Genomic DNA, 18,847 nt, shown 5'->3' on the forward strand with positions numbered 1-18,847 from the left:
AGTACTTCACTGAAAATTACCAGGCTTCTCTATGGAGGGCGCGTTGAAAATAGAAGCCCTGCTCTCAGGGAAATGGAGTCAGAGTGAGGGAGGCGGTGAACCTGATGTTCACCACCTCAAAAACCGGGAACCAGCCTGGCATTGGCAAAGGGGGCTCGTGGCTGACGGCCCACGTGGTGTCTGAAGCTCTGGGACTATTTTCGACTGGAGCTCTGTCTTCTCTTCCCTTAAAATAACCTCGCCTTGACGAAGTTTGCACTTTGCCTTGTGCCCAAGTCAAAAAAAAAAAAAAGGCGGCATCCTACATCATCCCATGAACTAAAAATAGGGGTTTGGAAGCAAGTTTCCACTTTTAGTGAAATGGCTGGGTTGCTTTTCTGAGTATTGGGGCTGACATTTTCTCACCCTCTGAGTTTCCTTTTTGAAAGCACAGTTGTCAGTCAGAGGAGTTACAGGTACGAGCATCCCATCACCCTCTTTCTTGGTATAGTCTCAGCATTTCCAGAATTTTTGGAAATCCTGATATTTGCCAGAATCTGTTCAATTAGCAAGAATCTGGCTGGAGTGAGCATAGAGATCGTGTGTTAATTATGACTGGGCTCCCAGAAAAGAGCCGTTTGTGATCAGCACAGAGAAAATCGAAGTTTGGACTTGGTATCAACCCTGCTCCCCCCATCTGCCCACCCTGCACGACCCCTCACTTGTGTTTCTGCAACCCAGTCTCCTGGGTGCCAGGTGCCACCTGCCTGCCTGAATTTGGGGAGGCCAAAGGCCTGCCTTGAGCTGAGAAGTCTAGAACCAAGGCTAATGGATGAGCAGGCAAATAGCAAAACCCGCCCTCTGACTGTTGCATTGCAGGTTCAGAGTCTACCAACCTAACAGGTGTGGGAATGATTCCCCCTCCTGAGGAGAAAGGGCAGACTTCATTAGAAGGTGACCTGTAAACCATGTCTTGAGCTTCCCTGGTGGCCCAGTGGTAAATAATCCACCTACAATGCAGGATTCACAGGAGACGCAGATTCGATTCCTGGGTTGGAAAGACCTCCTGGAGGAGGGTATGACAACCCACTCCAGTATTCTTGCCTGGAGAACCCCATGGACAGAGAAGCCTGGCAGTCAGACATGACTGAAGCTACTTAGCACACATCACAAGTTGGGTCTTGGAGAAAGAGATGAAGCCTGCAAGGTGATAGCTGGGAGGAGCTGGGATTCTGAAGAGTGGGGGATGGGCAGGGATTCCAAAGAGTGGGAACCATATTGATCCAGGCCAGGGCTTCTGAAGCCAGTCTGTCTATCAGCAGGGTGAGGAGGGGGTCCTGGGAGACACAGATGCAGAGAACTTGGGAGCCAGTCTGTCCACGGCCTTGCATGTCTCCTAAAGATTTGACTTACTCCATAGTCACGAAGCGGGCTTCCCAGGTGGCACTAGTGGTAAAGAGCCCGCCTGCCAACGCGGGAGACGTAAAAGACACGGGTTCAGTCACTGGGCCGGGAAGATCTGTGGGAGAAGGGCATGGCAACCACTCCACTTTTCTTGCCTGGAGAACTCCACGGACAGAGGAGCCTGGCAGGCTATAGTCCACAGGGTCGCAGAGAGCTGGACATGACTGAAGCGACTAAGCATGCACGCACATAGACCCAAGGAGCCAGTGAGATTTTATGCACATAAGCAAGGTTGCCTTTACTGTCCCCCTTTCAGGGAGTGATTTGGGCTCACAGTGGCAGAAGCCCGGTGGGTGTGGGCTGGGGCAGGGGTCCAGGCACGGGATGTGGGGGCAGTGGGGACTAGGAGAGGCAGGAGACAGCTCCAGAGGCTTGAAGTCAGCTGATTGCACAGAGTCTCTCATATGGGGTCAGTGTCAGATGTGTGCATGCCCGGAGGAGCTGGGTACCCAGCACGGCTCAGAGGCCTGAGCACAAGCCTCCCGTGGCTGCAGAGCTGACAGGGGAGCAACTTCCAATCAGTCCGGGGAGGTCTGACTCCCTTCCAGGCAGCTCCGGCAGCTCTGAGTGTTTCGGCTCCTCTCCTTTACGTGGGAATTCTTGGTCAAAGTCATTGATTTTCTAGCTGGCGGTCCCCAGGCTGTGTGGGACATCTCTGGCCTCCACTCAGCCGGTCACACTCTTGGCCGTGGGTCTGTATCAGTCCCTCCAGTCCAGGAACGGCTGTCTGTGCTCCTGTCCAAGGCTGCTCCCACCCCCCAGGCCCCAGACCCCCAGGCCCATCCAGGACATCACTTGGCCCATCTGTCTTCTTCCCACTGGCCGCACTGTTTTCCTCCCTACTGGCTAATACGTACTCGCCTGCTAAGTTGCTTCAGTTGTGTCTGACTCTTCGCAACTCTGTGGACTGTAGCCCACCAGAGTCCTCCACCCGTGAGATTCTCCAGGCAAGAATACTGGAGTGGCTTGCCATGCCCTCCTCCAGGGGATCTTCCTGACCCAGGGATCAAACCCACGTCTCCTGCATTGGCAGGCGGGTTCTTTACCACTAGCGCCACCTCGGAAGCCCACATACTCGCCTACAACCATGCTATTATTTCCCCCAGCTTTTAAAAAAGTTCTCTATCATTCTAACTGCCCTCTCCAGCTACTGCCTGTTTCTTTTCTTCCTCAAATCCTCCTCCAAGAACTGTCTGTACCCCTCCTTATGCTCTCTGAACCCACCCCCGTCACAGGTGCCCAGTAATTACTGCAGAGTGAGCGGTGAGTGGCAGAGTGGGTCCATTCTCCTCCTGATCAAACCACCAAGCAAAATGCAACTATCTCTTTCAATGCCTGGTTTAGGCTTTCTAAGGGCTTGCAGAACTACAAAGGTCCTTTATTAAAGAAAAGGGCAAAAAATCTCTTTGTTTTAAAAAAAAAAAAAACTGTTCGTTTCCTATTTTCCTCCCAGGGGCATTAAAACTGAGCAAATCATTTTCCATTTAGATTAATAAAGACTTGCTGTGGGGCAAAGAGGAACATGCTTTTGAGGAGCAGTAATTCCTGAGTACGTGACAGTCCCAGAAGGCAGGATTCATCTTCGAGTCAGTGTGAGAAGCCTCCCATCAAGGTTTCTTAAGTCTGGCCCGAGTCCCAGATCCCGCTGTGTGTCCTGCCCTACTGGAGGGCAGGCAGCCCATCCAGCCACCTTTCTCAGGCGGCTGGTGCAGTGATGTGTGTGCTGTCAGAGAGCGTGGTGTCATTAAGTGAAACCAGGCAGCTTTGGAGTAGTCCACAGTGAAGGCTCCATTGCAGGGGTGGGGGTGGTGATGCTGGACCTCAGAAACGTCTTCAGAAAGTGTCCAGCCTTTGCTCAGATCAGTGGAAACCAAGGGAGACCAGCAGAAGACCCAGGATGGGGCGTGGCTCAGGGAGAGAGGAGAGGCTGAGAGAGAGGGGAGGAGCCCACAAGGCGTCTCCATTCTGTAAAGGAGAGGACTTGCAGGACCCTCTCCCTGCTGGACCACACGCCTCAGAGCCGCCATGGAGACACATCTTTCCCGAGGACTCCAGCCCCTCACCCTCGGGGGACTGGGAAGAGATGCTCACTCAGTCACTCCTGCAGTGAAGCCCTCAATCACCAGGATGGAAGGCTACTTCCGGGCCACCCTGGCCCCCTCGCTGCTGATGACCCTAAACTAGTTCTCTGGAATCCCACAGTGTTGAATCTACATCCCTTTACATGTCAGAGACCTGTGCAGGACCCTGGAAAATTAGAAGGTGCTAGAATATGATTCGTTTCCCAACAACCACCCAGAAAACTAGGTGAGTTTTAGAGTGACTGAAATTCAAGCATCCCATGAAACGTCTTGACTGGTGATTGGCTCACAGCTAGTTAGTGATTTCGCTCAGAGCTGCCCATCAGTATCCTCGTGGGTCATGGCCAGGCTGTACTTTCCTTAAGGGGGCTGTTGTGCAGGCTGCCATCTCACCTTGAACCTGCTGCTACTCCCTGACCCGGTGAGATCAGTGTTGTCTCCCTGCCCAACTGGTCACTCGTCAACCTCACAGTTTGGTCAAAGCAACTGCCAATATGCTCTCTGTGGCCAGTTCTAATGAATAAGTTTCATCAGGGAGAAAAAGGATTTTCTGTTCATGAAACTTGCAGAAATGAAACTTGGAGAGGTTCCGAAGTAAAAGGTGATCATCTCAAGAGAATATAGCCAGAGGTCATCTGATGAAAACGGGGAGTGGGGAGGGTGTGCTCCACGTTGCAAGGCCAAGGACACTATGAAACGGATTCCAGACTTCAAATCAGAACACGAAGCTGAGCACTGATAGGATGCTTTTTTCATTTGCGGCCGTGGTGACCCTCATCGACCTATGGCACGTCTAAGAACAGGGCCTGGGCAGGATGTTCAATCACACAGGTTAAAGCGACTCTTCTACCAAGATAATCTAAATCTCCGTTATATGAAATCTGTTTTCTCTCTGGCACAGAAATATTTTCCAAGGTATTCACATGGGAAATATGAATGACCCACACTCTGTGGAGCCCTAGCCAAGTAAAAGTAGAAGCAGATCACCTTAACGCAGGAGGCTTTAAAACAAGCAGGGGTGGGGAAGAGGAATATACGTTTATAGAAAATCTGACAAAGAGCACAACCATGTGACCCCTGAGTGAGTTGGATATTTACTCAAGACTTGCATCTGTGCTGCGTGGCTCAGATGGGAAAGAATCTGTCTGCAATGCAGGAGGCGTGGGTTTGACCCTTGGGTTGAGAAGATACCCTGGAGAAGGGAATGGCAACCACTCCAGGACTCTTTCCTGGAAAATTCCATGGACAGAGGAGCCTGGCGGGTTACAGTCCGTGGGTTGCAAAGAGCCAGACATGACTGAGCAACGTTCTCTTTTTCCACTTGTATTTCTTTAAAAAAACAATTACTTTTGCTAGGTATCTAAAGCAGCTCCTCTGTCTAGAAACAGATTAAGCAGTGAATTAGAAGCCCTAAGACTGTAGGCAGCTAAGGGAGTGGTGTATTCGCCACTGAGTGAGAACTTCAACTAGAGGTAATGATTTCTTTGAAATGGAAATGTACTGAGGGAGGAATTGGTCACTGGAGCTTAAAAGAAACATAAAAAGTGGAGAAGCTCCCTCTTCTGAGAGACGGAGGCTGGGACTCTGGCAAAGGACCTGAGCTCGCTGGAGCAGCAGCTGGAGACATTCAGAGGGTGCAGACATTCGGAGGGTGAGAGCTTCGGCAGGATGGAGGAGCCAGGAGAGGCTTCCTGGGGAGAGAAGCATGTGGTCCTCCAAAGAGCATCTCAGCCACTTTCTCTCTCTCCTAGCTGCTGGTCCTATCTCTGAAATCTTTCTCTCCTTTGAGCTTATCTTTATGATGTCTTTCAAAGTATTAAAATACAATTTCGGAATAGCTTTTTTCTCATCAAAAATAGCAGATGGTGTCTTTAAGCAGCAGCTGTGTAAAGAGTATTTTAAGTCTATTGGGTGATTCAGTAATAAGTAAGGCCCTCGACTGGGTGGTTCTGCCAAGAAAAGGCAAAGACTGGCAGGCAGGTGAGGATTCAGCGCCAAGGGTACGCCAGGTGTGGGACCAGCTCCCTGTGTTCCGAGTGAAAGCCTGGAGTTAAGGACTAGCTTAGCATCCTTGAAAACCTATTCCAGGAGGAGGGGGTGGAGGGCAGCTGGAAGGGCTGGCGGATGGTCATTGTTACGGGCTGAATGCTTGCATTCCTGCAAAAGTCATATGTTGAACAACCCTGACCTCCTGCCCCCTGTGATGATATACCCATGTGATATGTTTAGATTGGGTCATAATGAGGGTGGGACCCCCATGATGGGATTAGTACCCTTTTGAGGAGAGGAAGGAGATCTTGCTTAAGGCCATACAAGCATGCAGTGAGAAGGCGACTGTCTGAGAGTCAGGAGAACCCTCACCAAGACCCGAATCTGCCTGCACCTTGAGCTTGAACTTCCCAGCCTCCAGAACTGTGAGAGGATAGTGTCTGTTTTGTGGGATTTTGTTACAGCAGCTCCAACTAAGATGGTCATCGAGAGCAGGAACTTTGGAAAACGATGAGTCTACCCCACTTTCTGCCCTTGGGCAGGCAGCTTGCCTGTCCAACCCCCAGCTTCCTTATCTGCAAAACAGGTGTAATAATAACACCCACCTGACGCGACACTTTAATGAGACGATGCAGGTGGCATCTTGCTGGACAAAGAGTAAGCTGGAAATCACTTGCCTTCATGATTGGTGCTACTAACTTATGGGGATACTCCCAGTGGAGAAGTGGGCAGTTCATGTCTAGGGACCCAGTATGTGAGGTGGTCTGACGCTTTGCTAATTCTAAGTCCGTAGTTGTCATTTTTAATACTCAAAGGTTTGAAAGAGGGGAATCCTGGGTCCTTGTGATAGTACAGAGAAGGGTGGGTGGCATCCAGGAAGGCTTCCTGGAGGAGACAGTCCCTCTGAATTTTCCTGTTCTCAAGTAGACCACTGTATTTTATTTCCTTCTCCCACCCAAATAAGGGAAATTCAGGCTCACCACATGTGTCAATAAATTAGTCTACATGTGTCAAAAGTTTATCAGCATTTTAATAAATGTTACCTGATTAGGAAACCCACTTTTAAACTATTATCATTCAAAATTCTCCTTTTCAAAATGATGGCAGGTTTTACATTTGCAGGTTCGGTTCAGTTCAGTCGCTCAGTCGTGTCCGACTCTTTGCGATCCCAGGGACTGCAGCATGCCAGGCTTCCATGTCCATCACCAATTCCTGGAGTTTACTCAAACTCGTGTCCATCCAGTCGGTGATGCCATCCAACCATCTCATCCTCTGTCGTCCCCTTCTCCTCCCACCTTCAATCTTTCCCAGCATCAGGGTCTTTTCAAATGAGTCAGTTCTTCTCATCAGGTGGCCAAAGTATTGGAGTTTCAGCTTCAACATCAGTCCTTCCAATGAATATTCAAGACTGATTTCCTTTAGGATGGACTGGCTGGATCTCCTTGCAGTCCAAGGGACTCTCAAGAGTCTTTTCCAACACCACAGTTCAGAAGCATCAATTCTTTAGAGCTCAGCTTTCTTTATAGTCCAACTCTCATATCCATACCTGACTACTAGAAAAACCATATCTTTGAGTAGATGGACCTTTGTTGGCAAAGTAATGTCTCTGCTTTTTAATATGCTGTCTAGGTTGGTCATAGCTTTTCTTCCAAGGAGCAAGTGTCTTTTAATTTCATGGCTGCAGTCACCATCTGCAGTGATTTTGGAGCCCCCCAAAATAAAATCTCTCATTGTTTCCCCATCTATTTGCCATGAAGTGATGGGACTGGATGCCATGATCTTACTTTTTTGAATGGTATCTGCCCATATAACATGAAATTCTTACAAGCCTTAAATCCAAGTTGAAATAGATCCTTGTCCTTCTGACCACTGACACAGAGCTCTTTTAAGTGGGATGATTTGGGAAAGTACCAAAATCTGGTCCTCGGTTTCTGCACAAACACTGCTCTCAAACTCGCCCTGCGGTTTCCCTGCTGGGCTCCACGGCTGCCCTGACAGATGGGCTTCAGAGGCCGGCCTGCAGAGGGGCAGGACCGGCCGGCTGGCTGCTCTGACCAGGGGCAGCAGCCAGTGTGATTGATGAGCCAGTAGCTGACTGGTCTGGCCAACCAGGCCCAAGCCAGAGGACACGAGCCTGTAGAAAAGATCTGTATTTTTCCAGCGTCTTCAGGTTAAGCAGGCGTGTTTCCAGCTTGTTGCATCGTGAACGGCGCTGTTGCTGTTTCCCTCTCTGACCGCGTGATTCAGGTTTGCGTTTCTCTTGCCCTGTTTTTCTCTCTTCCCTCACAGATGTGGGAGGAGGCCATCGCCCTGGGCAAGGAGCTGGCAGAACAGTATGAGAACGAAATGTTTGATTATGAACAGCTCAGCGAATTGCTGGTAGGTCTTCCTTTCCTTCTCTTTGAAAAAAAATAAGCAATCTCAACTTGTTCTTCTCAAAGTTTTCCCTTCCCTTCTTCTTCTTCTTCTTTTTTAATGCAACAGCCATTTATTTTATATTCATTTCTTTGGCCTCCCTGAGCGACGTTCGAGATCTTAGTTCCCCGACCAGGGTTGGAACTCATGCCCTCTGCAGTGGAAGCATGGACATGTCCTCACCACTGGACCGCCAGGAAAGTCCCTCTTTTCCTTTTAACATTGGGATTCTCCTTCATTTGTCCAGAAGGACAGTTTTGATTTCTTTGCTGGTTGATTCTGGCTCAGCAGCATTCCCCACTGAGCTTTCGTCATCAAACTCGAAGATGCCTCTGAAGGATGTGCGTGTGAAAACCACTGAGCCCAGGTGTCTAGTGGTCTGGATGCTCAGAGGTCTCCAGGAGGCTCCAGTGGTTTCAACTCTGAGCCCGTCTCCATGAAGGACTGATGGAGGGTGGCCCAACCCTTTGTCCTTCCATAGAACCTACCAGTTTCTAATTACTGCTTTCTCTGCTGAATCATTTTTGTATCCAGCAGATCGACTTAATGATGTTTTAATGTGTACCATGGATGTGGAACAGAACTCTCCCCTTTTAAATCCTTTTTTAATGTATCCCATTATCTGACCGATACCATGTTTTAAAAATACTAAAGACCAGACATTGAATCAGGATAAAAGCCATCTCTCTGGCACTTCTTTGGTGATGAAAACACCTGTAAATCACAACCGGTTGCTGAATTTGGCTTTCTGGTCAGATTCGCCTGCTGAATGCCGGGCGATGAATGAAAAGTACTGTCATAGCTTAGTGGTGAGATTAAATTCCACGCCTGCATCAGTGCTCCCCCACCTTCTCCCCCTCCCACCCCCTAGAATTGGCAAAGCTGGAAGAATCCAGACACACAAATTCTCAGATACTCCATTCAAACCTGAAATGCGTTTCTTCTCTTCTTTTCAGAAAAAACAGGCTCAGTTTTATGAAAACATCGTCAAGGTGATACGTCCCAAGCCTGACTACTTTGCCGTCGGTTACTACGGACAAGGATTCCCCACCTTCCTCCGGGTAACTCTGGGCTCTGTCTGGACTGGGTTACCATTGCTCCCTGGGCAGCCAGCGCCTGCTCTTTCCAAGGAAGGATTTGGTTTGCCTCTCAAGTGCGTCTCTCAGTGAAGTCGCTCAGTCGTGTCCGACTCTTTGCAACCCACGACTGCAGCCCACCAGGCTCCTCTGTCCATGGGATTTTCCAAGCAAGGATACTGGAGTGGTTTGTCATTTCCTCTTCCAGGGGATCTTCCTGACCCGGGGATCGAACCCGGGTCTCCTGCACCGCAGGCAGATTCTTTACCAACTGAGCTACCAGGGAAGCGAGTCTGCATTGTTTTCATACCTCTGTACTTGCCTCAGGTTGCCAGAGAGGGGCTGATAATGTTTTTTCATTGAATATAAGCATTCCATCTCTCTTTTCCTAAAGAGAACTCTTCGTCAGAGATTTATGTATATTTTAAAAATTATAGTAAGAAATGCATAACATAGGCCTCCCTGGTGGTCAGTGGTCAGGAATCCACCTGCCAGTGTAGGAGACATGGACTCGATCCCTGGGTTAGGAAGATCCCCTGGAGGAGGAAATGACAACCCATTCCAGTATTCTTGTCTGGAGAATCCCATGGACAAAGGAGCCTGATGGGCTATAGTCCATGGGGTCACAAAGAGTCAGACACGACTGAGCAACTCAAGAACAGCAATGCATAGCATGGAAGTTACCATCTTCACTGTCTTTAAGTGTACAGTTCAGTGGCGTTAAATATATTTACCCTGTTGTACAACTGTTCCCACCACCCATTTCCAGATTATTTTCATCTTCCGAAACTGGAACTCCAATCCCAGTAAACAATAATTTCCCCTTCTCTTCTCCCCACCCACCCCAGACCTTACTTTCTGTCTCAGAATTTACTTGATTCTACAGACCTTTCAAGGCTGATCCACAAGGTAGTGTGTATCAAAACTTCATTCCTTGTCGTGGAAGAGTAATATCCCCTCATGTCAATGTACCACATTTTGTTTATCCATTCGTCCTTGGCAGACTTTGTCTGGGTTAACATGAATAATGCTGCTCTGAACGTATGTAGTTTTGTTTCTTGTTTTAGCTGTGTGGCTTGTGGGATCTTGGATCCTCAACCAGGAATCGAACCTGGGTCCTTAGCAGTGAGAGTACAGAGCCCTAACCCTTGGATCGCCAGGGAATTTCCAAGCATGCATATTTTAAAGTATATGAGAAACTGGCCATGAATTTCCAGTGCTGGAAACTCGGACTCACCCTCCATCCCTGAGACAAGCATGTTCTCTTTGACACGACTGAAGAAACAGTATGATCATCAGTCAAATCACCCAATAATCTTTAGGCCAGAAATCTTGTAAATAAATGCTGCCTAGCCTGCTAATACAGTTGTTTGGTGGTGGTGGCTTAGTCACTGAGTTGTGTATGACTCTCTGTGACCCCATGGATGGTAGACCCACACCCCCCGCCCCACCAGACGCCTCTGTCCATGGGATTCCACAGGCCAAAATGCTGGAGAGAGTTGCCATTTCCATCTCTAGGGGATCTTTGCAACCCAGGGATGGAAACAGTGTCTCAAATAGAAAAAAAAGAAGAAAAAAATAGCCCAATAGAATTGTTTGCTGCTGCTGCTGCTAAGTCGCTTCAGTCATGTCCGACTCTGCGATCCCATAGACGGCAGCCTACCAGGCTCTCCCGTCCCTGGGATTCTCCAGGCAAGAACACTGGAGTGGGTTGCCATTTCCTTCTCCAATGCATGAAAGTGAAAAGTGAAAGTGAAGTTTCTCAGTCATGTCCGACTCTTCAAGACCCCATGGACTGCAGCCTACCAGGCTCCTCTGCCCATGGGATTTTCCAGGCAAGAGTAATAGAGTGGGGTGCCATTGCCTTCTCCAAATATAACTGTTTAGAGTTTCTCAAAAATTCTTTCTTGGATGCCATTGACCATGTCTGCCTGTCATTTCTTACAATCTTCGATCTTTTTTTTTTTTTTAATGGCACCTGGTTTTCTGTTTTCCTTGGAGCCCATGCATGATCCTTCTGGTTTTAGGGAAGCAGGCACTGTACCCAGGGCACACCTGTCTGGGGCAGGCAGGTCTCCCAGATGTCTGGGGCAGGCAGATCCAGCTGGGAGACTCTCCCAGCCTCAAAGGTGTGTTTCTTTGGCCCCAGCGTTTCCGAACCCCCAGGCATCCCTGAGGGTATAAGACATCCCTTCACACTGCCACCAGCAAAAGGGACTTACTTGCTGAAGACCTGTCATTCTTTATAGAAATGTCAGCAGGTGACCCTTGCAGAACTGACGTGCTCCAGGAGGTGACCTGTCAGTTGTTCCATACACAGAGGGTCCTGACTGGGTGCCAGGGGCATCTGGACTGTCCCTGTCACTACCTTTCAGTCTCTCCTTGACCCCGAAGTCTTGGTCATGCAGCTCTGGCCATGAACACCAAAGAGAGTGGTTGATCAGAAACTCAGATTCTGGAGAAAGTCCTCCCTTCCAAAGAATGAATAAAGGATGTTTGGTTATAGCCCTGAATTAAGGAAGATTTCGACATTAAGTTAAAAGACAATCTTTAATTAATTTAATTAATAAGGCTTTAATTAAGGTGTGTGAATCTGTACATACACCTCTGTGTGTGTGTCTAAGAAAGATTGAGAGGGAGAGACAAGGCCTGCATCACGCTGAGCTGGGTGGTGCTGGGCGTGGGGTGTGTGCTACCCTCTGTGGACACTGCTAGGATTTAAGGCCACCACGCTCTGTCCCGGCGTCCTGTCCTGGCAACCCTGTGGGCTGAGCATCTCTCGGTCCCCGAGCCAGCTGATGCCAGGGATTTCCTGGGAGGGCACACGAGACCCACGCTCCAAGGACCACACTGGGTCACCTGCCCGTCGAAAGGACAATGCAAAGCAGGAATAACTAGCTTAAAGGGCTTGATTAATATTGAGCTGGCTTTCCCGCCACACCTGGCTGGTTTTGTGGGGCTATAGCAATATATTTATTATACTTCACAGGCTACCTATCCGGGGTCGATCTGACAATGACATTGGCAATTCCAAGAAAGGGGGCAGGATATTTGTCTGCTTCAGGTGGCGCTGGGGGCACAGCCTCGGAGGACTGACTCGCTGGCCCTCCCCTTTGTGTTTCTTTCAGAACTGATCACATGTGGAGCTTTTTGCATTTATATTAATATTTATGGTTCTTACAAGGAATAAATATCTTTGACTATACCTACACTCCCCTCCTCCTTTCAGGCTTGAAGGGACCACTTCAGAATGCAAAGTAATTGATGTTTCTAGAAAATGTTATTAGTGTTTCCATCTATAACTCACTAGTGTTTTTCTATTAAAGCCTTTATATACACTTTTATTATTATGTCTCCCTTCGAGTGTAAAGCCTAATAAATGCATGCTAGTTTTGTACTAGCCTGTTATACATTAAATCATCCTGAATTTCTGAAATGTTTGCCTTTTTATAGCCTTAAAAGATGCTCATGCTGTGTATTTATATTTCTAATTAAGACTACGTATTACTTTGGTTTCTACTTGAAATTATTTTTTTAGAGAAAAGAGAACATTTTTCTCTTGTAATGGGTGCGTTAAGACATACCTAAGCACAAAGTGGGAAAAAAAGCATTCAATTTTTAAATTGTTCCCTCTTTTGTGATTTAAAAGGACTCAGAATAACTTTGGACTAGGGAAGGGGAAAAATGGAGCCTCATAGGAGCTCTATTTTTTTTTTTTTAATTTATTAGACAGATTTTATTTTGACTTTGAGCTGAGTCTGCAGGATCCAACTGTTGGTCTGTCTGTCTTCTCTTCCCCCTCATCCCCCGCCCCCTCACCCCTTCCTCCCCTCCCTCCCCTCCCCACCCTGTCCCTCCTCCCCTCCTCTACACTGGCGTCCATCCAGGGTCAGGGCAGATGACAAGGCTGCCCCTAACTCCTGACCAGCCGGCCTGGAGCCTCTTGCCCAACAATCCCTGATGGAAGCAACAACCAAGTCCAGGGAGGAGAACCAAGAGCCCCCAGCCTCTGGCTCCTCGGGCCCTGTGGCTTCTGCTCGTGATCCCTTCCTTGTTGCAGTTGGTGATGTTGAGACCACCCTCAGATGGGGCAAGATGGGTGGGGAGGGGGAGATTCAGGAGCCTTCTGGAGCTGTGGCATCGCGCTACCCGTTAACACCTTTTTTTGTGACTCAGTTACTGCTCAGAATACCCATGTTGAATCTGTGATGGTATGGAGACCTGTTGAATCCATGAAGGTATAGAGACCTGTTTTTTCTTGGAACCAGAACTTTCCTTACCGACATACTTACAGAGTGACCGTGTCATCAGACAGGTCTCAACGAGGCAGCCTGAGCGGAGAAGAGGGCTTCCCGATCACCCGAAACAACCCCTAGATGGACTCTTCAGAATTTACAGAGGTGACAGATGTGGCCTTGGAGAGGGACAAAACTCAAGTCTTTGGGAGGAGATCGCTACATGCTCTGCTCTGTCTTTTGTTGATGGAATATTATCCATAAGACAGCTCCAAACATTCAGTGAGGGGAGTCCAGCCACCACCCGCTGGACTTTTTTTTTTCCTTTGGCTTTTATTAAGTCAAGGAAGGGCATTTATTTCCTGAGGTCATGACACAGGAAGTAGACTTGGCCCAGCTGCGGGCTCTCCGGGCGGAGGCAGGAACCTTGCCAACCAGCTGGGTGACACCGACCCGTGACCCCCTTACTGTTCACAACAGCAGAGAGCCCAGAGCAAGGCCAGGTGCAGCTCCAGTGCTGTGCTGGGTGCCACGGGCTCAGGACCAGCCAGCTTCGCTGAGCGACCTTGGGGAAGAAGCACGTCCACAGTTCATGGCGGGTCCGCTGCTGGGTCAGACTGAGACGAGCTCTCGCACGGCAGGTTCCGGTCAGCAGACTGGAGAGGGTGCCGCCCCTTGTCCATTATCGTTTGGGATGGCACGAGAGGGTCTTGGGTGCCATTTGAGCCCCCAAACCTGGGAAACTCCTCAGAGCTGCTCGTATGAGAGCCTCTCAGCACCAGGAGAGGGACCAGGAGCCATGGGCCTCTCTACTTTGTCTGGACCCCTGTCCCTTGGGTTCTGCTCATCTCCTGGCAGTGACCTGTAGGAGTCAGCTTGGAAAGTCATGCTCAGGCTCCAAGGCCCCACCTTAACTTCATGATCTCTTGAATTCTCTCTGGCAAAATGAAAACTGCTTATAGAAGCAGGGACATCACCTTGCCAACAGAGGTCCATATAGTCAAAACTGGTTTTTCCAGTAGTCATGTACGGATGTGCGAGTTGGACCATAAAGAAGGTTGAGTGCCAAAGAATCGATGCTTTCGAATTGTGGTGCTGGAGAAGACTCTTAAGAGTCCCTTGGACTACAAACAGATCCAACCAGTCCATCCTAAAGGAAATCAGCCCTGAATATTCATTAGAAGGACTGATGCTGAAGCTGAAGCGCCAATATTTTGTGCACCTGATGCCAAGAGCCAACTCATTGGAAAAGATTCTGATGCTGGGAAAGATTGAAAGCAGGAGGAGAAGGGGGCGACAGAGGGTGAGATGGTTGGATGACATCATCAACACAGTGGACATGAGTTTGAGCAAGCTCCGGGAGATGGTGAAGGACCAGAAGCCTGGCACGCTGCAGTCCACGGGGTCACAAAGAGTTGGACGCAACTGAGTGACTGAACAACAACAAAAACAATCACCATTTGGAAGCAAGGAGAAGACGTGGACACCGTTCTCCATTGGCCCTGGTGCCCTTAACCTGTCTGGTCATTTCCTGCCCTCTAGGATTTGGGCGCTAATCGCTCATTTGGTTTTTCATGACTTTGTCAATTGATTACTGCTGTTAAGGCTGAAATGTGTAGCTAGACTTCAGTAATGCGTGTTTAGTGCTTCTTCAACAGTATCAACTTACCTGTCTTCTGTTCCTGAGTTCTTGATTAGTAAGACCACTGCAATTACAAGCTGTTCTTCGATTTAGTGACACTTAAAACACTGTCCAGCCCACTCTGAAGACCAGTGCATTTATGTGTGCACTTTTCCTGGCCCAGTCCCTGGGGTGTTGTTTAATGCTTGTCATTGTTTGCAGGGGAAAGTGTTCATTTATCGAGGGAAAGAGTATGAACGTCGAGAGGATTTTGAAGCTCGTCTACTGACTCAGTTTCCAAACGCTGAGAAGATGAAGACAACGTCTCCACCAGGCGACGACATTAAAAACTCTCCCGGCCAATGTATCCTTTCAGGCAACCATGTGGGATAGAAAATGATGGCCAAGCCGTTGGTTCACATGGTTGGGTGTACGTGGGGTTGATGACCTTAACCTTTGACCTTCAGATATTCAGTGCTTCACAGTAAAGCCCAAACTTGATCTGCCTCCTAAATTTCACAGGCCCGTGTCAGAGCAGATTGTAAGGTAATCAACCTATTTCCCTGACCCAACAGGAGGGTGGTAAAAGGCATACACAGATCTCTTCTTCATAACTTCACCTGTAGAAGGATGCATGTCAGCCTTTGATGAACTTTTCAGATGCTCTGTTTACTTTGAAAAGCAGGGGAAGCTAATTTTCTTCAGCATCAAAGTAGGGAAGGGACATGTTGTTAACAAGTGTGGCTGGGAGGGTGGGAAGCCGTCCCTTACCTGGGACTGAGACAAGGAAAGTCAGGGGAAGGAGGGGGTACTCCAGTCTCCTTTTGACCCACCAGGTGAGAGACCCCCTTAGACTTTTTCTCCAGGGCACAGGCCCCACCCCACAGCCTGAGATCTGAGTCTGTGTGCCTGCATGGTAGCCTGAGTGTTTGGATCCCAGAAGGCAGGCAAAGGGATTCAGACATATGCTCCTGATGGAGAATCAGGTGCCGGGTGAAGAGACCCTTCTTCTCTACCGCAGGGTGATTCCATAACATGAGACTCAGAGGTGGGTTTTCAAACTCACAGGCCAGGTGTCCGAATCTGAGTGAGACTGTATGTGTCTGCATTGAACTGCTCCTAACTTAGCAGCAGTGTAGAAACACATACCCTAGACGTCTCTTTGATGTGAAGAGTTTCTTTTTCTACTTCATCCTTGTTCTGCTGAAAAAAAGTGACTTCTTTGATGGCCGCATAATGCACAGGATATGCTGTTTTACATCCTGCAGTTTGGCGGGTTGGGTTCTTCTGCAAAATTCACTACGATTTCTTTAACCTTTCTTCAGCAAACATGGGAAATAATAAACCAGGACTCGACTTATTGAGGAATGATCGCTTTCATGAGGCTTAGATTTTTAAGTTTTGCAACATGTTTTTCTCAGAGAGAGGCATTAAGTAATAGTGAACCGTGGACACGCTCCTGTATTTCCCTTTGGTGTGGAATGCCTACCTGTGTTTCAGAGCAGGAGAATGAGTAAGCCTCCCAGCCTGCCTCTGAGGTGTGTGCGAAACCCACCTCCTCCCCATGGGAGAAAGGCAACCTGTCCACCCGTGTCTGCCACCCCTGGTGGTTGCAGAATCTGCCTTCCTAGACCTGCAGTTAAAATAGACAAAACCTTTAAAACATAATCAAGATGCATTCTTAGAAGTTTAATAAACTTAGTAAATTGTTTAATACATTGATTATTGACACATGAATTAAAACTTTGAAATAACAAACACAAGAATGAAGAACAAAGTTTTTTTTTTTTTTTCCTCTCTCCTTTGCCTCACCTTTCCTCGGTTTTTGCCCGTTTCACTCTTACTCAGCATCTCTTCTCCCCTGAGCATTGGCAGGGACAGAGAGAAGGCAAAGAACCCAAGGTAATTTTTCCACCTGCCAACGTCTCTCCTGTGAGGCTGGTGGGAAGCAACAGCCCAGCTACTGCTCTAGGTCAAGGTTGGAGGTGTTTAAGGGATGCAGTGATGTGTAGGGAGACCAGATCCCAGGGCTAAAAGCAAATCGGCTGCTTCTCCGGTGAAATAGCTAATGATTTCCCTGTCTCTGCACAGTTTCTACAGAGTCAACGAGGTCCAGCGATTTGAATATTCTCGTCCGATCCGCAAGGGAGAGAAGAATCCAGACAACGAATTTGCGGTAAAAAAGCAAAAATGGCCTCCCTCCCCCCAACCTCATGCCACCATTCACAAAACTGCCTGTCAAAAAAAAAGAGCGTATCCTCAGAGATCCCACAGTGCAGGGTTTGATGCCCGTGTGTGTTATGCACAGAGATCCTGACATACGACCCCTCCAAATTCAGTGCAATGATGACCATTACACAGACGCTGTCACCAAGGTCCCTGTGATGCTGTTAGAAAGTGACTGGCACTTTGAGAGTCTTCCTGTGCTCAGAGCACACTCGCCTCCCTGCCGCATATACCTGAGCCTCCCTCTGGGCTGTGAGTCCTGGAGCAGGTGCTGGTGTCTCTGTTATAAAGAAGTTCACGGAGGCACCGTGTGCTGACGTGGTTTTCTGCTGTTCGGGCACACAGCCTGGAGGAGGGTTGTACTCACTCTGCAGTGCCCAGCCTGAACTGCACTCCGGCACCACATGCCGGAGCAGGGTGTTCCCGGGCAGCTGAGCAAAGGCCCTGGTGGTTCTCACGGGGCAGGCCGTCCTGAGCCTCGAGGGATGTTTAACTGCATCCTCAGCTTCCACCCACGGGATGCCAGGTACAATCTCCCAGATGTGACAGTCAATCACACATGTTTCCACACGTTGCTAAACGTCTGTGCCTTATTAAAAACACTGCATTAGAGACCTGAAAATATTAACACAGGTTACTGCAGCCTTTAAAAAAAAAATATAGGCACAGGGACTTCCCTGGAAGTCCAGTGGTTAAAACTCCGGACCCCCAATGCAGGAGACATGAGGTTCCATCCCTGATCGGGGGACTAAGATCCTGCATGCTGCACAGTGCAGCCTAAAAAATAAATAAATAACTAAAAAATAAATACAAATAAAATATATGCATAACCAGTTTAATGGATTCCAGTTTGAAAAGGCATGAAATCACACATTGTTTGTTTGTTTTAAATGTTATTATTTCTCTCTCCTCCTGCCCTGAAAACATCCTCTGGAAATCCCTAGATTGGCCCACATTTCAAGGCAGCATTAGCTTTGAGGGCCCCTGGCAGGCACCTTGCCTGCAGGTATCTGGGGGTGCAGGAGGGCAAAGACGAACTAGCATCTGCTGACTCAAAGGGAGGCTCAGAGCGCAGTCAGCAAAGCTTCCACCATGTTCCCTGTTTCCTGTGATCTCTCCGTCCTCAGGGCCACACTTGTGGGCCTCCAGCCACAGCCCCTGAAAGGCCCTTTCCTTCCCCAGCCCAGCTTCCTCTGTGTGTCAACCAGGAGCTCGGAATCGGGAAATTCTAAGGCAGCCCCCGTGTCAACACTGGTTGTTTCAAACCAGTCCGTCCCCTCTTTCTTGGTTGCTGTGGCTTCCTGCTCCTGTTTGGTGATGGGTTTCACTGTGGCATCGTCTGTGATGGGGAGAGGGACGGGTCCACTCCCATTCCCCCAGGCCAGGGCCGGGCTCTATGGACATCTCTGCTCTGATCATCTCGGCAGTAACTCCAACCGTGATGTAGCATCCTCCAGGCAGAATGTACGGGCCCTCCTTGAATTTCCCTCACGCCTCTCACATCTCACAGCCATGTAGGTTTTTCATACTGTGAAGGAAGAGACACAAGGAGGTCAGGCAAATTGCCGACGAGCCTGCAGCCGTTGGGACAGAGCTAAGAATAACCGCGCTCCTGACACTGGAGCTGCGCTAAGCCTCAGAGCCGGGCTTTTTCTAAATGGCCCTGAAATCCCGTAATGGCCCCATTAGGTCCTCTCACACGCAGATGAGGCTTTCAGAAGCCACGGGGTTTAGTCCTTCATGGGCCTGACAAAGCTCCTG

General features: G+C 48.8%; 1 protein-coding gene and 1 non-coding gene across 3 annotated transcripts in view; one reads left to right on the forward strand and one right to left on the reverse strand.

Annotated features, from left to right (window-relative positions):
* The window catches only part of DOCK1 (dedicator of cytokinesis 1), a 556,534-nt gene that overhangs the window by 500,170 nt on the left and 37,517 nt on the right, over nucleotides 1–18,847 (forward strand). For both annotated transcript variants that reach the window (XM_005225872.5, XM_002698580.6), the window contains exons 39-43: nucleotides 7,803–7,892; nucleotides 8,885–8,989; nucleotides 15,083–15,224; nucleotides 15,328–15,406; nucleotides 16,952–17,036. In XM_005225872.5, the coding sequence (XP_005225929.2) occupies nucleotides 7,803–7,892; nucleotides 8,885–8,989; nucleotides 15,083–15,224; nucleotides 15,328–15,406; nucleotides 16,952–17,036 (501 nt within the window). The remainder of the gene's footprint in view (nucleotides 1–7,802; nucleotides 7,893–8,884; nucleotides 8,990–15,082; nucleotides 15,225–15,327; nucleotides 15,407–16,951; nucleotides 17,037–18,847) is intronic.
* On the reverse strand, nucleotides 9,218–9,290 carry TRNAR-GCG (transfer RNA arginine (anticodon GCG)). Its single transcript has one exon. It is a non-coding gene; the product is annotated as a tRNA-Arg (tRNA).

This window comes from Bos taurus, chromosome 26 (assembly GCF_002263795.3).
Source record: "Bos taurus isolate L1 Dominette 01449 registration number 42190680 breed Hereford chromosome 26, ARS-UCD2.0, whole genome shotgun sequence".
NCBI lineage: Eukaryota > Metazoa > Chordata > Mammalia > Artiodactyla > Bovidae > Bos > Bos taurus.